The following is a 25,524-nucleotide window of genomic DNA, read 5'->3' on the forward strand; positions in this document are numbered from 1 at the left end:
GCCTACAATGCAGGAGATCTGGGTTCGATCCTTGGATGGGGAAGATCCCCTGGAAAAGGGAATGGCTACCCACTCCAGTATTTTTCCCTGGAGAAATCCATCGACAGATGAGCCTGGGGGCTACAGTCCATCGGCTCGCAAAGAGCCAGACAAGACTGCGTGACTAACGCTTCTCACTCCTAGAGCTAGGACATGACTGTGGGAGAAAGGCAGTCCCCAAAGAAAAGTCCCCAGTGAGGAGACTTGATCTCTCTCCATGGAAGTCTGGGATGGAGGCTGTGCACGGGGAGGAAGTGAAAGCATCCCATGCCCTTCAGGGGAAGAAGTAGTGTTGCCTGAAGGGGTAAACACCTGGTTCCGTCCCTGACCTCAAAGTACCAGGCCGTGACCGGAGATGAGGCTGGAGAGCTGGGCAGCCCCAAGGCAGGGAGGGCCTCCTGCTCAGAGCACTCATCACCTCCCTCCATCACCTCCACCAGCCTGACTCTCCAGTCTATTTCAATGTCTGTGTTGCCCTTCTCCCCAGAATCATCTATTTTTATCTATTTTTGTCTCTCAGCTTGTTGGGAGAGACAACATTCACCAATCAACAACATTCACCCAAGACTTTTTTTTTTTTAATATTTATTTATTTGCCCGCACCATGTCTTCCTTGCAGCACAAGGGAGCTTTTAGTTGCAGCATGTGGGATCTAGTTCCCTGACCAGGGATTGAACCTGTGCTCCCTGCATCGGGAGTGTGGAGTCCTAGACACTAGACCACAAGAGAAGTCCCTCACCCAAGACTTCTGTACTCCAAACAGCCTGCTCAACCAGGAACAGGAGCTGGTGTTTTGGGATCAGGGCTGAAACAGACCCAGCCTTGGTGAAGTGAACTTTACAAAGAGCACTATTCCAGCCTGAGAAATTCCTAAGGCAAAAGGACACTTACCAGCAAAAATAAATTAAGTGATTTTTTTTTTTTTTTTTAAATTAAGAGCTTAAGCTTATCAGGGAATCTTATTACTGGTGATTGACAATCAGCATTGTGCTCAGGTTTTTGTCATGTAAATTCCACATTTATCCAGCAGCTTTAACCTGTCAGAGCCATTTACGAATTCTTTGGAGGGTTTCCTTTCTATTTGCTTCCTGGTTATTGCTTTTAACCTGAAAACAGCAGGGAAAAAAGAGAGTGCATTCCAAATGGGACATCCCTTTAGTAGACTTTCTGTGTTTCAATTTCAAAATCAATACTTTAACAATAAATGAGAAGAAAATTTCCTTTGAAGACTAGAGCATAAACAACAATGCCTTCGCTGCACTCAGTGCACCGGTGGCCAGTTGATGGGGCTCATAAGAGAGAGGATTGCCAGGGGGGCTCCTGGAAGTCATGGCTGCCTCTCTGCCCGGCCCCAGTGCAATTTTCTGAGGGACTCCCAAGTGCACAGGAGGGGTATGTAAGAGGAGAAGACATGCTTTTGCCCTCAGTGAGTAGAGAATGGAGTCAGGGAAAAGGATGAATGCACAATAAATAGAGAACAAAACATGGAGAATGTCACCAAGTAGGAGGCTGCCACCTGAGTGATACTAAGAGCCTAGACCCAGAAGTCACAGATCCAGTTTAAGTCCCGAACACCATAGTTTAGGGAACTTATTGAGAGTTTTCAGAGACTCTGCTTCTTCAACTATAAAGCAGGGGGTTATCAGACTACCTCACAGAGTCCCTGGAGGAAGAGCTGACCTGAGTTGATGGGTGTAACTATGTTCAAGGTCTGGCTACCCCACCACCTCCTTCCCTCTAGCCTTTGGATAGCACCTCCTTCGGGGCCCCATCTTCCCCCCAGAGACTCCGCTGTGCATGCTGTCTGCCTCGTAGTGTGGGCTCAGGACCTGATGCCTGGGAAATGAGTGTCCTCCATCCTCTGTCTCCGGGCGTGAGAGAGTAAAGACGACTCTAGCTAAAGCCAAAGTCAAGGACACAGAGTGAGGTGGAAATCCAAGTCACCATCTAGTGAGAGAACCCCTGAGGGGAGCAGGGCATATTTCCAGACGACGTAGGAAAGGGACGCAGCCGGTCCACAGGAGGCCCTGCAGCTTCTATTCTGCGTACTGGTACAAAGTGTGCCTGTCCTTCCTGCAGGGAGCAAGCTGAACCACGTGCAGCCTCTGTTCAGTAGCTCCAGCTAAATCCAGTTCAGAGTCATCCCAGCCTAGGCACCAGGCCCGGGAGTGAAGAAACCTCCAGGTGATCCCAACCAAGACCTGGTCATTCAAAGCCACCGGCATCACACAGCATTGACAAGTTAACCCCCCACCCCACCCAACCCGTAAATTCCTAAGCCACAGGCTCTATGAGAATAAATTGGAACTCACATATATACACTACTATATATAAAACAGATAACTAACAAGGACATACTGTATAGCACAGGGAACGCTATTCAATATTCTTATTCTTAACAACCTATATGGGAAATGAATCTGAAAGAGATGGATATATGTATAACATTCACTTTGCTCTACACTTGAAACTAACACAGCATTGTAAATCAACTATACTCCCAAAACAATTTAAAAAAACGGTTTCTGCTTTATATGCATTAGTTAGGGGTAGTTTGCTAGGTGGGCTTTCCTGGTGGCTCAGAGGGTGAAAAATCTGCCTGCAATGCGGGAGACTTGGGTTCAATCCCTGGGTTGGAAAGAGACCCTGGAGGAGGGTAAGGCAACCCACTCCAGTATTCTTGCCTGGAGAATCCCCATGGACAGAGGAGCCTGGCGGGCTACAGTCCACAGTGTTGCAAAGAGTTGGACACAACTGAGCGACTAAGCACAGCACACAGTTTGCTAGGTAGCAATAGATAATCATACTCCAGCCCCTTCTATGCCAAGGTTTTTATGTTCTTGGCTTACATTATTTTCCAACGGTGTCTCAAGGTAGGATTTAATATTGGCATTGTAAAGATGAGAAATCTGACCCTCAGAGAAGTTTCCAAGATCCCACTGTTCTAAGTAACATAATCAGGACCAATACACCAAATCAAGATTTACACACCATTCACACACCATGAATCAGTCAATCACCCAGAGTTAAGACAACTTTTAAAATAAATCAGGTGTTGTCCTCAGCACCTGAAATGGCCTATTTACATATATTTATATGCTGAGAACACTCACCCTGAAATAAAGTCATTTGGCTGTCAAAAAAATAAAAAAACACCAAATCGCATACCTTTGAGCCGACCCATGTGACTGAAGCTAAGCGGATGGACTAATTCCTGTCAACCCGCTCAGCCGACAGTGGCTCAGTGCACTAAGTCTCTCAGAGAAAGGGCAGAATTTGTAGCCACCGGATTTTTCTCTGCCTTCCCTGAAATGACAGAATGACCATAGTCATCCAGACACACAGGCAAGCCAGGGTGGGTGGAGAGGAGAGATTTTCAGCTCTACCGGCTGTTTCACATCAGTGAAGGAAGCACTGCAGACAGAGGTAACTGCTTTGCAAATTCACTCATAGGTGCTCTGGGAGAATGCTGAAAATAGACTCTCGAGAATCTGGCTGCGATCAGAGGCACCAGATGTTGCCCCAGACGTGGGGATGATGTGTGCTGCGGGCATCAGCCTAATTTAACTCATTCCCCCTAGGGTGGGGGCAGGGGGAATCTGCCTTAGCCCAGATCTTAAGGAGCTGGGGCAACCTTGTCCTCAGGGGACCTTCAGTGTCCCGGGCCTCTGCTCTCCAAAGAAGAGCTGCCCACCCCAACCAGGCCCAGGGTTGTTGGGCTGCAGAGCCTAGCACACAGCCTCACTGCAGGGAAACCTCCTCACTCCAGGTTGGATCAAAGACCAGGTAAAGTACAGCATGGAAACGCCCCAAGTTCAGTGAAGGGAAATACCAGTCAGGGATCGCATAGGCCTCCAAATGCCCCAGAAGACCTCACAGCTACCAAGCGAGTCTGACTAAATGTGCAAAGGAATCCCAGCATTCAGATCCTGTCAGATTTATTATAGAGAACAGCAGGGAAGTCCACAGAGAGCACACAAATGCTCCCTATAAAATGCCTTCTCTTATTCGCTCCTTCTATCTATTTGGGTTCCCTCAGGATTTGAGTGCAGGTGGTTTATCTGGAGACTTCTCCGATGGCGCTAGTGGTAAAGAACCCACCTGTCAATTCAGGAGACATAAGAGACTTGGGTTCAATCCCTGGGTTGAGAAGATCCCCCGGAGGAAGGCATGGCAATCCCCTCCAGTATTCCCGACTGGAGAATCTCATGGACAGATGAGCTTGGTGGGCTACAGTCCATGGGGTCACAAAGAGTGGGACTTGACTGAAGTGACTGGGCATGCACACACAATTTATCTGGAGATGATCTCAAAAAGACTAGTAGAGGAGAGGAGAAGTGACTCAGGAAGAAAGAGTGGAAACTGGACAAGTGGAACCCAGATCTCATAGGGACCTCTGAGAGACCATGTGAGAGGCTGTAATGTTCTCCCATCTGAGGGACCAGGGAGCGGGGTTACCGATCCACTACCTCCTGTCAGTCACTGGCAGAGGACCTTTCCTGGGGGTGTTAATTCCTTGGGTCTTCTGACCTGGCCCACACAAGGGCAGAGGAGGGTCTTCTGGCCAGTGAGAGCACACAGGCATAGGGCCATTCATGCTGAAAGTTGGGCCTGAATCCATGAAAATGGCAGGAGCAGAGGGAATGTGGGCAGGGCACCCTCAGTGGCCACACATACCTTGTGGCCACTGACTAGCCTCTACCCGACCTGCATGGTATCGAGTCTGTTGCCAGTGTACACTGCAAGAGGGCAGGGTTGACAGCTGCTGTGTGGTCCAGCCTGGAGTTCACATCCCCTCTGGGCAGGAGGCCCCTAATTCTAAGTCACTGGTAGCAGGCCCCACTGAACCTGACAGCTATTCTATTCATCCAGCCCAGCTGGGTGGTGGGGACAGGGTGAAAGAGCCAGCCTTTCCCCCATCCTGGGCTGACTATGGGTAGAATACCGGGCCATCATGGACCTGGTTTTGTGACTACCCTCTGATAGAAGGAGGTCTGCTCCTGAGCCTCCTGGCAAAACAAAGAAACAACAACAAAAACAACACGGAGTAAATAGGCATAAGGGATCTTACTGGGGTCACAGGAATGTTTCAAAACTGACTGATGATGACAGCTGCACCACTTGGTAAATTTATTTAAGCAATCATTGAAATATACACTCAAAATAGATTATTTATGTAATATATAAAATTTGCCTCCACTAAAAAAGAAAAAAAAGATGAGGGGTGGGGCTTCCCTGATGTCTCAGTGGTAAAGAATCAGTCTGCTTTTGCTTGCCAATGTAGGAAATGTGGGTTTGATCCTCGGGTGGGAAAGGTCCCCTGGAGAAGAAAATGCAACCTACTCCAGTATTCTTGCCTGGAAAATTCCATGGACAGAGGAGCCTGGCAGGCTACAGTCTATAGTATAGGGTCACAGAGAGTCAGACATGACTTAGCAACTAAACAACAAAGTTATAAAAATAAATTTATTTTTTTAATTAAAAAATTAAAAGCAAAACCCCACAATACTCCACAAAACCACTGCATCCTAGAACTACCTGAGTGCAACCCCTGACCTGAATTGCTGCCTACAAGTGATATATCGGATTCTTGATATAATCTATTTAGAGCATTGTTTTCCTTCAAGATTGAGCTAATGCTGAAATGAGAAACAAATGTAGAGATGGTCTGAATTATCTAGAAATGCCCAAGAGATACCAGAACACCATGCCCTAGACATCTCTTTTACTCGCCAAATTTTGTTAGAAATACTTTTGTCTGGCTGTCAGAGCAATTTCATACAACCTCAGGCTCTTCCTGCCATTTTACTTTTTCCAAGTTCAACCATTTCAGGTGACTTGGGATGTAAATTCTCCATGAAGTTAAAAAAGACTCCACTTTCTAAAAGAATCTCCAAGGAGCCAATGTGGAGAGAAAAAAATCAAGGAGCCTTGGAGAAGGGAGCATTTTAGTAAGTTAAGTTGGAAGAGTGAGCGTGAGAACTCTCCCTTCCCAGCTGAGTCAATGCTGGGAGCTTGCAGGGAAAAGGTTTTTAAATGCAAGGCCCAAGGTCCATTATGATTGAAAATATGGTGACTCATAAGAGATGATGTTGATTTTAGAATCAGAATGTCAACCAGATCTTCTCATTTCAGGAAGACATACAGCCCTTAGTGCCCTGAAGTTACTGTTGGGCTGAAATTTTTATAAACTCAACTCCAAGTCAAATATTACAGAACTACCAAATGTCACTGAACTACTTATTATGGGGATATACCATTTCCCATTAAAACAAAATACTAAAATTCACTTTCATCTCAAAGTTACTGAAACTCTCTTTGGCAATTCAGCTTCTCTCTTAGGAGCACCTTCAAGCTTATGTGAAGAAAGGAAGAAAAAATAAACAGACACCTAGGGATTAAAAACAAAATAAAAACTCTATTCCCTCTAAATTATCAATGAAAACACTAAGGAAGAATTTTCCACCCAAGAGGATAGCGTTTTACCTCTGAAATATCAGCACTGACCATAATAAATACTCTAGGCAGTTTGTTAGCATTCAATCCATCTGGATATGAACATGAAACACTGTTATTTTTGCCCCCAATAGTACTGTCAAGCTCCTCCCTCCCACTGGATTGCAACTGCCTTAAAGAAACTCCAGCCCAGTTCTATAGCTTTTCATTCAATTAATAAGATTTAGTCCAGTGCATTTTGAAACTCCAATCTCCTATCTGATCCACAGACCTTCTGCTCCCCATGAAAAGGCAAGTCATTCTAGTCTCCTGAAGAAGGGGCCCAGTGTGGTCTGCTCCCCTGTCCTCCTCCTTTTCCCTACTCTTCTGCTTGTGAGAAAGAGAAGCAGGAGAAGAAAAAGAAAAAGACATGTCTTCGTACTTAAAGCAAAATACGTTCTCCCAAATAGCTGGTATTCAGTGCTATGGATACCAGAGGGAGCCCATGACTAAGCTTTCTCACTGATGGGAAAGTTAATTTACATTAATTATCCCGGAAAGATGTACATTCTGGAAACGGCCCCCAGAATCATCAGCCTCAGAGGTCCACGGCCCTAAACCATCTCATATTCAACCTGCATCACCCCCAACATGTCACCTGCTCCCAGTCTGTCTCTGTCTTAGGCAAAGAAGCGGTCCTCTTTGCCACTAGTCTATCCCCTTAAATGATGCTCCAGCACACGTTTGATGTGGTCTTTCAACATGCCCCCTGGAAAGACCTTATGCTTCAGAAAGTCTTCCTGTGAAACGGGACAACCTCTTTCAGTTGTCTACCAGTTGGTAACATTTTCCCCTAGGTCCCAAAAGGTCCCCAAAAAGACTACAGTTCCAGAAGTTGTCTATGCTTGAAGGTAATTTCACCTGCAAGCATATATGGAATCCAGCTTAGAAGCAGAAACTTACAAGCGTGTGTGTGTGTGTGTGTGTGTGTGTGTGTGTGTGTGTGTGTGTGTGTGTGTGTGTTGGGGAGGGGGGGCGGGTGTGTATCTTCCAGGCACCTCTTGGCCTGAACATCCCCCAGCATGCCATTTAGAGCTCCACTGTTCTCTTCTTTATACTAAATGGCACTAGAATGAGTCAGCTAAATATTCTTTGTGTAGCTTTAATAAACTCTAAGTTTCTCAGGAATATAACCATCCTATGAATTAAGACCAGAGTATACTGTCTTGTTGAAGAAGGCAATGGCACCCCACTCCAGTACTCTTGCCTGGAAAATCCCATGGACGGAGGAGCCTGGTAGGCTGCAGTCCATGGGGTAGCTGAGAGTCGGACACGACTGAGCGACTTCACTTTCACTTTTCCCTTTCATGCATTGGAGAAGGAAATGGCAACCCACTCCAGTGTTCTTGCCTGGAGAATCCCAGGGACAGGGGAGCCTGGTGGGCTGCCATCTATGGGGTCGCACAGGGTCGGACACGACTGAAGCAACTTAGCAGCAGCAGCACACTGTCTTGTTCAGAACTTCACCAGAAGAATGTCACCATTTCTTAACAGCGCATTCCCCCAACACTGACCATGGTATCTGACTTGCAGATACAACACACCTGGATCCATCTGCATTTGTAACTGTGGAATTCACAGCAAGCATCTAATTCACTATCTCCTCTAGCACAAGCTGGGTGCAAGCATTATATGTTATTTTATAATACATTATTTTCCTTTTAGTTTCTTTATATTTCAGTTAAGGCATTACACTGATTTGTTAGATTATGTATACAAGCAAGCAATGATATCAGCAGATTTCACTTCAGGATAATAATGGGAGAACTACAAAATATGTGTTGTAAAAAGGAGCCATTGGTTCTGAAGCAATGCAAACCAGTGGTCTAGAATCATGTTCCTTTCTGCTTATTTCCCTGTTACGTGCCCTGACCCTTTAGTCGAACTCAGTTGGGTCCAAGCTCGAGGGTAATGTTGTTTTCCCTTGAGCCAGAGTCATGGGAAGGGGGCAGCTCTGTCCTGTCCAGGTCCCTGCCCCAGCAGCATAAATGACAGAAAAACTTGGGGCTTCCCAGGTGGAACAGTTGGTAAGGAATCCTCCTGTCAATGCAGGAGACACAGGTTGGATTCTTGGGTCAGGAAGATCCCCTGGAGAAGGAAATGGCAACATAGTCCAGTATTCTTGCCTAGGGAATCTTACAGTCAGAGGAGCCTATCAGGGGGCGGGGAAGGGGGTGCTCGCAGAGTCAGACCTGACTGAGTGACAGAGCACACAAGGAGAAAGGGGGTTTCAGGGTCAGAGGCAGGGCTATTAGCCTCCTGCACACCCCACCCTCCCCCTGCACAGTCCACATCGCCAGGAAGAACCTCAGGAGCTTCCCCTCCCAACACCAGCCTCAGAAGCACTGGATCTGGGTGTTTCCCTGTGCAGAGTATCAAAGCCTTAATGCTCAGAACTGAACCAGCATATCCTTAGAACCAGAGTAAATGTTTTGACTTTAACAGATTCCCACTTGCTCATTTTTGGTGAACTATGTGTGCAGCCTGGGAATCTCAGCCCAGCCAGAAGTCAGCATCTCTTCCTGCTTGCCCACTTCCCTGTTAGGGGCAGAACTCCAAGGGCCTTATCACATGGAGCCATCTCACTCTCATTGATGACAAAGCTTTTCCAACTAAAAACTCATTCTTGCCTCTCAATACATATGCATCTGATATCATCAACTGTAAATCACTTTTAATTACTTGTTTTGGAAAAGGAGGCATGCTTTATACATGTAGGACTTCTACATTCTAGGGCTTAAGAGGATACTGACAGGATCGAGGAGGATCCACTGAGAAACACAGGAGAGTGCACTGGGCAGAGCATCAGACCTGCAGTAGCTGATGGCTGGGCATCCAGTGGTACCATCCTGGTGGCTCAGTGGTAAAGAATCTGTTTGCACTGCAGGAGCCACAGGAGACTCGGGTTCAATCCCTGGGTGGAGAAGATCCCCTGGAGAAAGGTTTGGCATCCCACTCTAGTATTCTTGCCTGGAGAATCCCATGGACAGAGGAGCCCGGCAGGCTGCTGTCCATAAGGTCCCAAAGAGTTGGGACATGACTGAAGTGACTTAGCATGCACACACACAGCTGATGGTTACAACTTAATTCTCATCAATGCAAGGACAGAAGATGTTCTCCCAAATAGGCTGCATTCAGTGCTACAGATTAAAGAGTGAGCCTCATGACTAAGCCTTTTCATTGATAGGAAAGTTAATTTAATTATCCCAGAAGGATACACACTCTGGAAATGGCATCCTGAATCATCAGCCTCAGAGGTTCGAGGCCCTGAGCCATCTAGCTTCCCAATCCCAAACCTGTCTCATCCCCAAAATGTCATCTGCCCCAGCCTGGCTCCAGCTCCTCATCCCGGAATGCACAAGTTCATGCCAATGACAGCAGTACCTAGACTGTACTGACTTGCTAACCAAATCCTCATACTCCATCAACCCTACTCAGGTGGGCTTGCACTGGAAAGATGGGCCTGGGGGCCCAGGGATAAAGAAGAAAAATGAGTCAAGGGAAACTCCACCCCAGTCCTGTATCCCCACAAAGCAATGAGCTGGGTTCTAGGGAACTCCAGCCATCACCCACACACCTACCTGTCAGTCACTTCAGTCACTCAGTCATGTCCGACTCTTTGCAAGCCCATGAACCGCAGCGCGCCAGGCCTCCCTGTCCATCACCAATTCCCGGAGTCCACTCAAACCTATGTCCATTGTGTCAGTTATGCCATCAACCATCTCATCCTCTGCTGTACCCTTCTCCTCCTGCCCTCAATCTTTCCCAGCATCAGGGTCTTTTCAAATGAGTCAACTCTTCGCATGAGGTAGCCAAAGTACTGGAGTTTCAGCTTCAACATCAGGCCCTCCAATGAACACCCAGGACTGATCTCCTGTAGCATGGACTGGCTGGATCTCCTTGCAGTCCAAGGGACTCTCAAGAGTCTTCTCCAACACCACAGTTCAAAAGCATCAATTCTTTGGTGCTCAGCTTTCTTTATAGTCCAACTCTCACAGCTATATATGACCACTGGAAAAACCATAGCCTTGACTAGATGGACCTTTGTTGGCAAAGTAATGTCTCTGCTTTTTAATATGCTGTCTAGGTTGGTCATAACTTTCCTTTCATGGAGTAAGTGTCTTTTAATTTCATGGCTGCAATCACCATCTGCAGTGATTTTGGAGCCCAGAAAAATAAAGTCTGCCACTGTTTCCCCTGTTTCCCCATCTATTTGCCATGAAGTGATGGGACTGGATGCCATGATCTTCGTTTTCTGAATGTTGAGCTTTAAACCAACTTTTTCACTCTCCACTTTCACTTTCATCAAGAGGCTCTTTAGTTCTTCTTCACTTTCTGCCATAAGGGTGGTGTCATCTGCATATTTGAGGTTATTGGTATTTCTCACGGCAATCTTGATTTCAGCTTGTGTTTCCTCCAGCCCAGCGTTTCTCATGATGTACTCTGCATAGAAGTTAAATAAGCAGGGTGACAATATACAGCCTTGACGTACTCCTTTTCCTATTTGGAACCAGTCTGTTGTTCCATGTCCAGTTCTAACTGTTGCTTCCTGACCTGCATACAGATTTCTCAAGAGGCAGGTCAGGTGGTCTGGTATTCCCATCTCTTTCAGAATTTCCCACAGTTTATTGTGATCCACACAGTCAAAGGCTTTGGCATAGTCAATAAAGCAGAAATAGATGTTTTCCTGGATCTCTCTTGCTTTTTCGATGATCCACTGGATGTTGGCAATTTGATCTCTGGTTCCTCTGCCATTTATAAAACTAGCTTGAACATCTGGAAGCTCACAGCTCACATTTTGCTGAAGCCTGGCTTGGAGAATTTTGAGCATTACTTTACTAGCATGTGAGATGAGTGCAACTGTGTGGTAGTTTGAACATTCTTTGGTATTATCTTTCTTTGGGATTGGAATGAAAACTGACCTGTGCTAGACCCTAAACCTCTGCAGACACAGGATGAGCATGCCACAGACCCTGACTTCAAGGATCAGGCAGTTTAGGAGCAAGCAGGTAGGCAAGCTGCTAAGTGCCACAATGAAAGTACATATGGGAGCTATGCAATGGAGGCGGCGGTCGGGAGTGGTAAGAATACCCTCCGGGACAGCCCAGGGATGCATCCTAGAGGAGGCACCAGGCTGCCAGGCAAGGCAGAAGCAGATAGAGTAGGGTGTGTGCACTCTCAGAGGCACAAGAAGGCCCAGGAGGCAGGGAACTGAGTTCCTTCCTTGGGTCAGGCTGAAGCATGAGGAGAAGATTCACTCATCCGCTTGCTTAGGCACTCTGCTAGGAGCTGGGCCCTGTGCACATAAGCACACCTTCTAGTCCAGGAACAGGTGGGCACCCACTAAAGAAAGCCTTCTGGGATAAGCCAAGCAAAGTAGGGCTTTGCAAGTGGCACTAGTGGTAAAGAATCTGTCTGCCAATGCAGGAGACACAAGAGACACAAACTCAGTCCCTGGGTAGGAAAGATTCCCCTGGAGGAAAAAAAATGGCTACCCAGTCCAGTATTCTTGCCTGGAGAATCTCATGGACAGAGGAGCCATGTCCATGGGGTCGCACCGAGTCAGAGATGACTGAACATCTGAGTGCACACAAGGAATAGACATTATTCTGAAATTGATGAAGTGACACAGAGGAATTCTGACCCGGAGGTGATGAACTAGGTGTGACAAGGGCTGCATAGAATTGGATTAAAGAGGAATCAGTCCATGAGCTGGAGGGATAGAGAAGTACAGTCAGGCCAGGAGAATCCAAATTACCAAGTGCTCTCTGAGCAGTGACGCCCTGCCTCCCCACCACCCCCCAGCCTCACCCTCCGTCCTGAGCTGGCTGCAGTAGAAAGAGTCAGGGGTATAGATGGTGCCTGTCACAAGAAGCAAGGACCAGAGGGAAAAAAAACAGTCCAGGGCACTGAAGAACACATGGAGAACAACAGATGGAGAAGGATTAGGGTGCTACAGACTGCTGAGTGAGGTGTGCTGGCCGCTGCTCAGGGGATACCCTGCCCTGCCTTTCAGCAGATGCAATCAAGCTAGAGAACTAGGTTGAGTCCTTGCAGCTAATGGAGGGGAGACACTGGGCTGGATGACCATATTCAGGCAGTGCTTCTGTGGTTGAGTCTGAGCACCCCATCTGCACACCTGAGGCTCTTGCATTTCAATGGACATTGACTTCCTCCCTTGCCTCTTGGGGTACCTACTTAAGTGTTCAGGTGGGTTGGCTGGGGATTAGCAGGGCTTGAATTTCCCAGAAATCAAGGTTGCCTTAGTTCTGAAGGGGAGAAAGGATGTTCAAGTGCCCGTTTTCACCCACAGCCATGGAAACCACACACACTAAGCCCCATGGTGTCTCCATGCCAGGACCTAAGAGCGAAAAGCCAACAAGACCCAGTAGAGCTGGCAGTCAGCATGGGCAGGAGCCCAGATTTTTAAGGATCTGTAGCCACTACTGCCAGCTTTTGGATGACATAAGGTGGGTCAAATAGACTCATCCCTGGAGGGCTTCCACAATTTGAGCACAGGAGCTAAATCGCTCTAATACAGTTTGAGTGCCATGACAGAGACCCATCTGTCTCACATGTCCCCCAGAGCCTCCAGGCAGCCTACCATGCTGCCCCAAATGCCACCAGTGTGCAAATGCTTAACCCTAGGGGTGGAGCTGTGTTCCCTCTTTCTAAATGCACACATCACCAAGTGAGATCATACATCATGTCCCATTACCTTAGCTTACAGGAAAGTCAGAGTGTTTCCTCTCTGATAAGATGATGTAAATAGAGCTTTAGGGCATCAGGTCTAGGAGACTTGAGATAGGGGTAGTGGCACCTCCAAATTCCCTCTATCAGGGCCCATATGGTTGGGAGTATGAACAGGTGACTTGTTTTGAAGCTGTGACTGCATGGTGAGCCCTGTGTCTTTAGTAAGATTAGATGGTTCTGATCCACAGAAGTAGCCAAGTCTTCTAAAGATACTTCTATTAACATTTCCCATGGGACTGAGAAAACAGACTGTAAGATTAGGAGGAAGATGATTCTCATTAATATTGGTGGTATTTTAAGCAGTGGCTTCCAAGGAGCAGCCAAACCTTACCTCCAAAAGCAGTTCTTAGTCCTCCAAGGTCTTGAAGAGAGAGATCCTGGTGGAAACCGGGAGCAGGAAGAGATATCTCAGGAGGGAAAACGGTGGATGAGAAGGATGCTAAAGGCGACCCAACAATTCCATCAGCCCTCCCCTTCTCCCTCATAGGCTCTGAGACAAGAGGTGGGATACATCTGAAAGCAAAACTCCAGAAAAACATCTTCAAGCAAAGATGCTTGGCTAGTGTCTGACTTGAATTCCTCCACGAAAGAGGGCTGGAATTTAAGTACTAGCAGATGGGTAGAGAGGGGAGGCAGGGGGCTCTTCAAGAAGAAAATATTTTATTCATGATCTCTAGTCAAAAGAGGAATCAGTTCAGTTCAGTTCAGTTCAGTCCCAGAGGAATAGACCACTAAAAAGACTTAAATGTCATTTTTAAATTAATACACAAGAAACAACCATCTTGATAATTCTGATGATGGTGCAATAAAGCCAAAATCATTGGTTTGCTTTTGGGAAAAAAAATAGCCAATAAAAAGAAAGTAAAATCTAGGTCGTGAATGTAAAATTCTTTTTAACTCTTAAATCTCTGATCAGCCTCCTTCCCTGTTCCAAATGATAACATACGCTCCCACAAACAAACAAAAATACACAAGAAAGGAAGAAATGAAGATGAAGGAAGGAAGAAAGGAAAGTAGGAAGGAGTGAAAGAAAGAAACTTAATACAATAAACTGTAAACTCAATATCTTCTCTCATTGCCTAACATTTCTGTGAATTTCCTGAGTGATGGCTTGTCTTTTAGCTCTTGGCTGAGAGTCCTGATTCTTAATCCCTCCCATACAGGGTATGGAGGAGAGAATTTCAAGCATTTTGCAGCAGATAAGTGTGCCAAGAAGTGCTGGCAGAGCACCATGAACTGAGATTCTAGGACTGAGTGGGTTCTGTCCTTGCGTGAGGACCAGAGTATGTTAGCTCCAGAAACACGGAGAAGCAGTCGCACACTCCAACACTGCTCTCCCACATTCTATGTGACATCTAACCATTAGTGATACATTCCTTCCAATTAACATTATCCTTGGTAGGTCTGGAACCACTAGCTCCAGGGCAGGCTGTGGTTATCTGAAACACACTGCCTTTCAAAGGGTTTGTGGAACAGAGTGAAAATCTGTCCCTAGGAGAGCATTTGCAGGTTGGAGAACTCAGAAGCAGAAAAGAGTTGGAAAAACAAACATTCAGAACCACAAACCACCAAACACATCCAAACACACAGTCAATCAAGTTAAGGAAATGCATACAGAGTCTCCTCCACAATTCCTTTTTTTTTTTTTTTGACGTGGATCATTTTTAAAGTCTTTATTGAATTTGTTACAACATTGCTTCTGTTTTGTGTTTCGGTTTTTTGGCGGCAAGGCCTATAGGCTCTTAGCTCCCCAGCCAGGGATCAAACTGAACCCCCTGCATTGGAAGGTGAAGTCTTCACCACTAGACCACCAGGGAAGTCCCTCCCCTCATTCTTCGAAAGTGTTTATACTACGCCCTGCTCCCTCTAGCCTTTGTGCAATCTCCATGGTCCCATGAGAGAGGGACAGAGCAGGTGACAAGCTACTCCAGAGACCCCAGTCCTCACTCAACAAACTTTCCTTGAAAAGCAGGCTTTTAACTGGATGACTAGGGACTCCTCTTCTCTCACACTCTCACTCTCCACCCCGGCAGGTAAAAGGACAGCGATCTTGGCCCCCAACCTGACAGGTCTGAATAGAGATCCCAGATGAAGAGTCTGGGTCCGTTCCCATCCACCTGACCCTCCTTTCTTTTCCTGATCGCCTCCCAAGGTTTTGTTCACCAGCCTGTCCTCAGCAATCAGACGGTCAAAGGCAGACTGAAAAGGAGGAGCTGCAAGGGCCCAAGGGCAAGATGACCCTTGACGCCCCAATGGGTCACTAACTTTCCATTACCCACACCCACTTGAGGCTGCCCTGTCCACACCCAAAGCTGGGCTGCCTTCTGTGAAATAGGCAGAAGCTTCCTCAGAGCACCTAGCCTGAGCATCAGGCAGAAGCTTCTCTGGCTTCAGGTGTGGATTGACATGCTAAGTGTTTCCTGACAGCCCAAGAGAGCGTGAATACCTAGCCATGTTCTCAAGCTATACAAGTCTAGCGCCAACTGTACTGATGCAGAGGAAATCGCAAATAATGCACTTTAAGGCCAGAACTCCAATATTTTTGAAGGGTTTCATTTCTCCTCCTTTCCAACTTTGATATACATACTTACTTAACAAGGGTCTGGGGAGGGTTAATTGAATTAATGTATGTAAAGTGCTCGAGGTTTGAAGAGAATACGCAATATAAATGGAAGTGTCACTAAAAAGGTTAATCTAATTTACATCTAACACTTTCAGTTCATGGTGTTAATGAACTATATCCTTTTAGAGAGTGATTAATTTATAGAAATGTGATTATTTTTCCTAATGCTTTATATGGGTCAGCTTCTTCTCTTACTGTATCTAACTTTATAGGAGAATTCAGCATTTTATAAATTAAAATAGTAAATCATATACCCCTATAATGGTTATATTTCATTAATTACAAGGAGACATGCATTAGATTAACATTTATCTGTTTTAATTAATTTGCTGCAATGCAGTTATCCATGCAAATTGGAAAACGACACATCAACTTGACATCATATTAACAGTTTTGACTGGTTCTACCCTGAAAATTTATGGGCCTGCAACTGCTGCATAACCATGGTGACCACCCACTGTGCACCATATGCAGACTAAACACAAAAGAACAAGAGCCTTAACGCTAAATGCAGACTTCTGAAAATATCATTAATTGAACTGATAAGACAGTATAAAGGCAGAAAGATGTAGGGCTTTGTTTGAGGGGAGTTTGAGCCCTGAAGTCTCACAGGCAATTTCTTAAATCTGATCACCTTATTTGCTTAAACACTTGATCCTTCCAAAGGGCATTCAGAGCCCTTAGCAAATGGATACTCAGAACTTTCTTGAGCAGAGGAGGGAGATGCCATGGTGTCCTTTTGGCACAGGAAGAAGCAGATATCAGAGGGGCTGCGTGATGTGTCCTGACCCTCACACTGACCAGTGAATCGAAGTCAGGAGACTGGGAAAAAATGCCTTTCCTACCTTCTCCACGATGATTTCCTTGTCGCACTTACTTGGAAGACTGCAGATTTGTTTAACTCTATAATACAACAGGCAGTATGGAAATGCAAAGTGGCAGAAGTCACCAAAAATGATGTGTTGTGGGCTTTTTTTTTTTTTAAACAGCAAAACTTAAATTAAATTTCAGCCAATTAAGCATTTTTAGAAGCAATGAGAGTAGTGTTCACAGGCTTTCTCAGTGAGAATTCCAACAGCATCTGCCACACCTGATTCCCTCACACATCTTGGTGTGCTTAAAGTTCTCCTGATTCATCTGTAGAACAGAGTGTTTTCAGTACCATGTGCAAAACAGCTAGTGGGAAGCCGCTCTATATATAGTACAGGGAGCTCAGCTCAGTGCTCTATGATGACCTAGAGGGCTGGGATGAACATATTCTATGATGTTCATTTACCAGTGTGTAAAATGAGTACTTGTGAAAAAGACAACTGATATGTGTAAAATCCAGCCATGACAGCAGAAGGAAGGGTGGCTTTAGGAGCAGTCAGGTTACCTGCTACTCCATCTACACTATCTCTCCCACCCTTGCCACACTCACCTCCTCATTCTACCGAGTCCAGGCTTCAAGTATAACTAATACACTTGAAAATGTCTGTGGTAGCTTTCTTTGACCCTGGCTATTTAAAAAAAAAAAAGGAGTCAGAGGAGGGCCATGATTAACCCAAATGAACGACTGCTGGGAGGCCTTCCTGGCCCAAGAGACCCGGCCAATGGACCACGCAATGCAGACAGCTGCCTTCTCTGCTTGAGGCCAAGCATGATGGGGGTGGGTGAGGAGGATGGAGGAAGGCCTCCAGCTCCCCGGGTGAGGACAGAGAGGCTATGTTCACTCTTGATGGGGAAGTCAATCAGAGAGTGAGCCTTCCAGAAAAACAATTCTTTCAGCAATTTTGTAGTGAAACCCAAATGCCCTTGGACTGTGAGGAGATGCCTTCCAGGGCAGCAGAGCCTCTCTGGCTCCACTCAGAGCTTCCCTCAGACTGAAGACACATCACACTGCTAGGTATGCTCACATGACATGGGAAGTCCGTGTCTGCCACACTGTTCTGGGTTTACATCTCAGCCCCACAACACTAAGCTGCGGGACCTTGGGCAAGTTACTTCCCTTCTCTGAGTCTCAGTTTTCTCCTCTGTAAATACAGGATAGTAATTCGAACTACATAATCAGTGGATCAATCCAACTGGGGTTAAGATCAAACCAACTGTCACATGCAAAGTGCTTAAAATAGTGCTTGGCACAGGGTATGCATTCAATAAACACGCATTCCTTTATTAGCTCTGTAATCTCTGTGCAGAAATATATTTTTCCATGGCTGGGCTCCCTCCTCACTCCTGCCCATGCACCAACATGGGCATTCTTTCTTTGCATCTACATGTCCTACCCCCCAACCCCATCTTCTTACAAATGCCTACTCACCCATTAAGACCTCTTATCTTTCCTAGTTTCTCCTATCCTTGCCAATTTCTGTCTTTCCTGAAAGACTTTTTCAAGGTCTTTCACGCACAGTCTGACCTCTCCCCAGAAGCTATAGAGTTCTTCAACAGTTTGCGTCATGTGTGATGTTTGCCCTAGACAGAGTGTGAGCTCTCTGACACCTGAAACTTGCTTTATCTTTTTTTTCCCCTCACAGAATAACAGGAGACTGAGAAATGGCTAGCTATTGGCTGATATGGCTAAAAATGGGCCCCAGTTTATGTTTGGGTTGGTCTCACTCTCTCAGGCATTCTCCTCTGATCACTGCCCTCTTCTGCCTTCTGCCTATTGCTCCCTGATGGAATGGTGTGGACGAATGTCAGTGTTCTCCCAAAATTCACCTGTTGAAACCCTTCCCCTCAATGTGATGACATTAGGAGAGAGGGTCTTTGGGATACCCTCTCCTTAAAACCCAAATCCTAGCATACTAGGATTAGAAGAGGTCTTGAGGGTGGGGCCCTCATGAATGGGATTAGTGCCTTTATAAGAGTCATGAGAAAACTTGCTTCCTTTCTCTGCATTTCACACATCAGACACAATGAGAAGTTGGCAGTTTGCAACCCAGAAAAGAACTTTCACCAGAACCCAATCATGCCAGCACCCTGATCTTGGACTTCCTTCCTTCAGAACCATAGAAATCAATTTCTGTTGTTTATAAGCCACCCAATCTATTGTATTTTTTTTTTTTTTTACAGGAGCTCCAGCTGACTAAGATAGCAAACGTCTGTCCTATTCAGTGCCTGTGTCTTCAGTTCAGCATGCTTCCCCCAGCTCAGTCTTCTCATGATCTATCCACAAACCCACCATTCCAATTTCCACAGGCTCCAATTAGTAGTGGGCTAAATAATAAATTATAAAATAATAATCTGTCTCAAACTGTCATTTGGTTATCACAGCTTCAGTTACCCCTTTCCACATAAACATGCGTCATCACAGAAATCGTCAATATCTTAAACAAACAAAAGAATGCTTCTCTGTTTCCTGGGACAGCAAGGCTGGGAGGAAAATATTCACTGGTCAGGGGACTTCTCTTAACAACCCAAATCACACCAGAGACCAGAATCCCATACCTTCAGCACCAGCATTGATAGATGTTTAGATAACATACATTGCCGAGTCCTTCCTCAGAGCTCACCCTGCATTAAGTGCCAGGGCTTTAGAGATTAATGAGATGAGATATGGGTCCCAGCCTCAAAGGCATTCATAGAGTAGTATTTTCACAATTCAAGTCAAATGTCTCTGCGTACATGTATTTATATATCACTATGTGCACATACATGGAGAGAGACAGAGAAAACAGAGTTTGAATGGAGGGAAGGTATGAACAAAGCTACTGAACTGCCAAGAGGTCAGTCAGAAGGGGAGAATCTCAAATGCTAGAACCCAGTGTTTAAATGATCAGAAATTACAGTCACCATATATTTAATTTTGTTTACATGCCATGAACTGCACTAAGTGATTTCTAAACACTATCCTGCCAACTACTCGGCAAGGCAGATCTTTGTATCCCCATTTGATAGATAAAGAAACTGAGGTTCAAAGGGATTAACTGATTTGCCCAAGATTATCTAACTGGGAAGGGGTAGGGCCAGGATTAGAACCCAGGTTTCTCTGGTTACTAAGCCCAAATTTTCCTTCCTAGAGGACAGGAGAAAAACAAAAATATCCAAAATGTCTGTGAAACAATACCATTGCAACTGCAAACAGGTGGCTTCACTAAGCCAATCACTGCTGATTGTTCAGCTGATATTCCAGAGGCCAGGCAGAAGGATAACCTTGGAGATGCAGGGAGAATCAGGATGTGATTCCAGCTCGGGGGCTTACAGGGTGGTGATGGACCAGCCTAGGAGCACAAGGTACTCCGGAGGGAAAACCGCAGCCTGGGGGACCAGACTGGGGGACCAGTCAGGGGAGGCTCCCAGGGGAGACCATGTCCAGCCCTGGCCATGTCTTGAGTCACAGAAGGAATCAGGATGAGGAAGGTGACCTTACAGCCCAAAGAATAGTCCAAAGGGCCCAGGGCAGGAATGAGCCCATCCTGGCCCAAGAACCACAGGTACTCTGGGATGAGTGCAGGTCAGCACATGCCCTCTGATGTGCTGCTGGGGATGTTTTGTCACTGTGCTTCAGTTGTTGGGGAAACTACTGCCACATCGCTAGAAGTCACATGCTACTTTCCCAGAGATGATACAGGACAATTCACCATAAAAATCCCACACCACTTTCGCCCCTGTAGGAGGTTCTGCATGTGCACTTTTGAATAGACAGGGATGGTTTTTGAATCTGTTAGAGGGAGGGTGAGGCTGCTCAAAGCAGGTTTCTGTGATTAAGAACAAGGCCCACTCCCTTCACCTCTTGACAGGCCCCTCGAGACAACAGCCTTGGACTCTCCTGCTGCTGGCAGGACCATAGGGCTCCTAGGGATCTCAGAGATATAGTCAGCTTCCTCATGGCTGCCAGATCTGCCTTTAAACCCAAAGGGGAGAACACTTGATGAATAGTCAGGGGGGCACTGGGTGTAATGAGCCTTCTCATTCTCACCCCAGTGTCACAACCTTCACTGATAGTCCTGGCAAGTCATTTGCCCTCTTTCAGACTTAGTTTCTTCTCTGTGAAGTGGGCTACCAACATCAGCCCTGCATGGCTTGTAAATATGAGACACAGTCCAGGTAAAGAGATTAGCAGAGTGCCTGTTACTCTAAGGAGAGGTTCCACAAACTGCAATTACTACAATTATACAACTCTTGCTACAATTCCGCTCTGTCCTCTCCCCTCCTTACTACCAAATGCTGCACTTGCAAGCCCTTTCCCACCCCCATCTCCCTTGTCTGCATCCCCATCATATGGTACTATGCTTGGTACAAACTCAGCCGGCTGTTATTCTTTTAAAGTTTTCACATAAAAATCTCATCTCTTCAACCAGATCAAAGCTCTCAAAGCAAGGCAGTAGTGAGATGGGAATGGGGGTGGTCTTCTTATATTTTCTAAGAACCCTCCAAAGCACTGAGCCAGGTTCTGGAAACATAGGCAGACACAACATCAGTTATTACTGATGGTCTATACTCAAGTATGGGTTTCTCTGGTAGCTCAGCTTGTAAAGAATCTTCTTGTAATGCAACAGACCCTGGTTCGATTCCTGAGTTGGCAAGATCACCTGGACAAGGGATAGGCTACCCTCTCCAGAATTCTTAGGATTCCCTGGTGACTCAGATGGTAAAGAATCCACCTGAAATGCAGGAGACCCCTGGGTTAGGAAGATCCCCTGGAGGAGGGCATGGCAACACACTCCAGTATTCTTGGAGAATGAAAAATAAGCCTTCTATTTTTTTGAGAATCCCCATGGACAGAGGAGCCTGGCGGGCTGCAGTCCATGGGGTCACAGAGTCAGACACAACTGAGCAACTAAGCAAAGCACATACTCAGGTATTGTTCTGAACAATCAATGCCTGGATCTTGAGAACTGAAAAGGGTTTGCGTACCAGGCTCATGAGACCTGAGACCACTGACATATCACCAAATTTGACACATATCTTAAGGTGTTTATTGTATTTCTTTTTCCCCTGGATAAGACATGTCTTTCTCTGCCCCAGAGGCTCCTTGGGTCCACAATGCCCTCTCAGCTTTGCATAGGATCTGGTTCCTTCAAGGCGTCCTGGAAGTATTTGCCTATTTTGAATAGCCAAGACACAGAAAAGTAAAAGGAAGGTGTTATAATAGCTCTCTGGCCACTGTATTATTTCTGAAGTCGGGGATACGTTTGCACTGAAATTGCAGAGATCCTGCAAAAACGGTTCCCAGGGCTTAGCTGCTCGATTTGCTACAGGCAAGAAGCAAGAAACACAAAGGCAAAACCAGCTGTGTGCCTCAAACACAACATCATACAGGAGCCCACACCAGGAAGATGTGCTTCCAGACAGTTGTCCAGAGGGTGTATTCAAGTCTGCCAGGACACTCCACTCCCAATCTTCCTCTACACGTGAATTCGGAACTGTATGGGAAAAGAAGGGTATTTTTCATTCAATCTTCTTCACATGCCTCCCTGACTTTTCTGCTCTTTAGTAATATGGGAATAATAACAACATGGACGTGTTAAACTGCAAAGTCAGTGGCAGGATGCATCATATACAAAGCATAATCTTCAGTGTCTCAAACATTCTTCAGAGATGATTTGAAATTTGGAAACGTAAAATGAATGTACATTGTGATAAGGAAAGTCAGCCCTGTACTTCCCAACTGAAGTGTTATAGTAAATGTCTCTGTTTTGATCAAGTATTACACATTTGTCTTTAAAAAAAAAAAAAATGCGGCTAACAACGCCCTTTGCAGCCCCCCAGTGGTAGGAAAGAGAAAGAAGGAAGACGAGGGATTCAGAAAGCAACTCGCACTCAGCAGACCAATCAGCTTTTTACTCCAGAAAGACAAATGGCTTGTTTTCAGCACGAAATGAATATGTTCTAACTGAGGAAGATGAAAAGTGTTGGTTAAAATGCACATAATTATTCATATAAGCGTGAATCATTGAGAGCCTGGATTTTTTTTTTTTTTCTTTTCAATCTTTCTCTTTTATCTGTACCGTTTTCCATTCTAACCTGGGAACCCCGCAACGCATTAGCATACCAGGTCTTCTTCTCAAACAAGTTTTCCCTTCTTTCTTCACTTGCTGTGAGCCCCCCTGTTTGCAGACATCTGCTCATACATACACAATTTGCTCTACTATAAAGTGAAGAAAAAATTCAATAGCTATCACTCGCCTGTTTAACAAAGTTTTTATATTGGGGAAGGACAGTAAAAGCTTTGGAACTTCATTAATTCCGTTTTCACAAAAACAACAGTCTCTCGGGGTGATGGGCGGCTTCTTTACACATTTCTTTACCTTTGCCACATGTTTGAGAAATCTTCATCAGTTTTCCGCTGTCTTCCGCCAAAAGAAACTACTTCTCAAGGATGGGGGTGGGGGGATGGGATGAAAAGAAATAGGATGCCTACTTATAAAATCATGTCACCAAAAACCATGTCATCAAAAAACTAAAAGGTTACAGGATGAACAGAAACTCTACTATCCTCAATTGTATCATTCTCAAGTTGCGAGAGAGGCATTTCCGAGGTTCTCAGGAGTCGAACTGTGTGCCTCATACTCTCCCCACCCTCCAAGGGTAATTAAACACAGAAAACATTCCCTCCTGAGCCAAGTGGAAGCTACAGTGCAAAGCCAGCTTGCAAATCAAATTGCCTCTAATAGGGCGTCTCTTTATCTTCTGGAGCAAACTCCTTCCTCTGACAATGGTCACTGACCACGATCCTCCCGGAGCTGGTTAACGGGCAAATTTGACCACAACCATTAAACCAAGCGCACGCTCTCCCAGTTAAAGCACAGAGAATCAACAAGTTAGCATAAAGCTGGGCGCCCCAGCCCAGAACTGCCTCTCCGGCGCCCACCGCCGCCCACCCCTCGCTCTGCTCCTCCCTTGCCTCGCCCACCACCGTCCAGCAAGCACGTGACCTTCCGTTTTCAGTTCACCCTCTGGTCTCCCCCACCCCAGCGCTCCTCCCCGCACTCCAAGGCAGCAAATTCCGCGGTTCGCCAGCCTACAGCCTCTCGACCTCGCCAGGCGTTCGCCCGGATCTTGCTTCCTCCGAGGCGCGAGGAGCCGAGAGGTCAAAACTACAAGCGAACCAGAATAGCCGGGAGGGAGGTCACCCGGTTCTGCGCCCGGGTGCCGAAGCACAGTCGCAGAGGCTGTGGGGAACATCACATCCCGCACTTCTCCTGGACCCCGAGGGCGCGCATTCCCAGGGGAGCCAGAGCCGCCCCGGGGGAGCCTGAGGCCAGCCAAGGGGAGCCTTCTCTGGAGCCCACAAGTTTCCACCCCATCCCCGAGCTGGGAGACGAGCCCTGCTCTCTCATTAGAGGCGCCGCCGCCAATTCCTCTTTCTGGGCTGAAGCAAACAACTGCCTCTGGGCTGAAGCAGACAACTGCCTCTCCGCGTCGCACCAGCGCCCTGCTCGAGTCGTCTCCCGGCCAGAGCCCGCGACTCAGACAGTACGCCCCCATCCCGGGGCAGACAGCCCCGAAACTTATCCCGACTCCCCAGACCTCGCCTTCCCCAGGGTCCCTAGGCCCCGCCCAGGGCTTGGGTCGGCGTCCGCAGGTGAAATCTATCTAGTCCACGGCGCAGGGCGCTCACTTCGGGCAACCTGGGCGCACGGGCGCCGGGAAACTGCGGCAAGGAAGGGTGTGCAAATCCAGCGTGAGCCCGGGTGCCCGCTGCTTACACTCTCAAGCCCGCCCTGCTTCCCTCCTCGAAGACGAAGAAAGTTCCCCAGCACCCACCTTTAGCCGCGAGGAGGCGGCGCCGCCCGCTCTCCCCGCCGCCGCTGCCGCTCCCCACGCCCAGCGCCAGCAGGAGCGGCACCCAGCACAGCCTTCCAGTCAGCATCCTCGCCGCCGCCGCCGCCTCAGAGCTGCCGCCGCCGCCTATTCCCCGCACCGACTCTCCCCTCCCGGTGCGCGCCGGGCCGCGGGCCGCCTCGCCCTGCCGCTGGGTGCGCTTTGGGAGCCGCCGCGCTCGGTCTCCGGTGTCCACCGCCGCGCCGCTAGCCCGCCGGCAGCAGCCGCGCTCACTGGCACGGACCTGGAGCGGCTCCGGCGCTCACCCCGGGACGGCCCGTGACGTCACGGACGGGGGGAGGCGGCTCCTGCATATTCATGAGGCGCGGACACCGGCAGCGGCCGTGAGCTCGCGGCTCCGCGGCCCCGGCCCCCAACTTTGCCCGCCGTCCTCGAGCTCTCGGGGCGCTCCAGCTCCAGTTTTCCTGCTCCAGGCAGGACTCGGCTCCCAGAGGGCCAGGTGGGCGGCTGCGGGGAGCCCTCTGGCCGTGCACCCTTCTCGCTCCGGCTCGCAAATAACTGCCTAAAGGGATGACTGGCTCCCTCAGAAGTGGTTCCCGGGAGCCTGAGCGTCGCCCGCGGGGACTCAGGGCGCCGGGCCCCGCCACGCCCTTGAAGCTGACATCCGCTCCAAGAGAAGCGGGGGCGTTGCTGCCAGTCCTGCCCGTGGCCGGAACTCTGGACGTTCTATGCCGCCTGGTCTGGGGAGGGCGCCCGGCCCACGCTAGAGTTGGAGAGCGCGAGTGCTGCGAGCGCTGGTCGGAGTTGCGGGGCCGTGTGCATCACCGCGGACCGGAAGGGCAGTGGCCGGAGTCCGCACCATCTTGGAGATGCAGGGACAGCCAAGGCTCCTGGAGGCTGATGGACCA

At 47.5% G+C, this 25,524-nt stretch overlaps 1 protein-coding gene across 2 annotated transcripts in view; it reads right to left on the reverse strand.

Moving 5' to 3' along the window:
- The window catches only part of CLSTN2 (calsyntenin 2), a 745,907-nt gene extending 720,635 nt beyond the window's left edge, over positions 1–25,272 (reverse strand). The window contains exon 1 of one of the 2 annotated variants that reach the window (XM_070794086.1): positions 24,599–25,272. In XM_070794086.1, coding sequence (XP_070650187.1) covers positions 24,599–24,704 — 106 coding nt within the window. In that variant the 5' untranslated portion in view covers positions 24,705–25,272. The remainder of the gene's footprint in view (positions 1–24,598) is intronic. The other variant, XM_070794095.1, reaches the window with a different exon arrangement.
- Between the last annotated feature and the right edge of the window lie 252 nt (positions 25,273–25,524).

This window comes from Bos indicus, chromosome 1, assembly GCF_029378745.1.
Source record: "Bos indicus isolate NIAB-ARS_2022 breed Sahiwal x Tharparkar chromosome 1, NIAB-ARS_B.indTharparkar_mat_pri_1.0, whole genome shotgun sequence".
In the NCBI taxonomy this organism is placed as follows: domain Eukaryota; kingdom Metazoa; phylum Chordata; class Mammalia; order Artiodactyla; family Bovidae; genus Bos; species Bos indicus.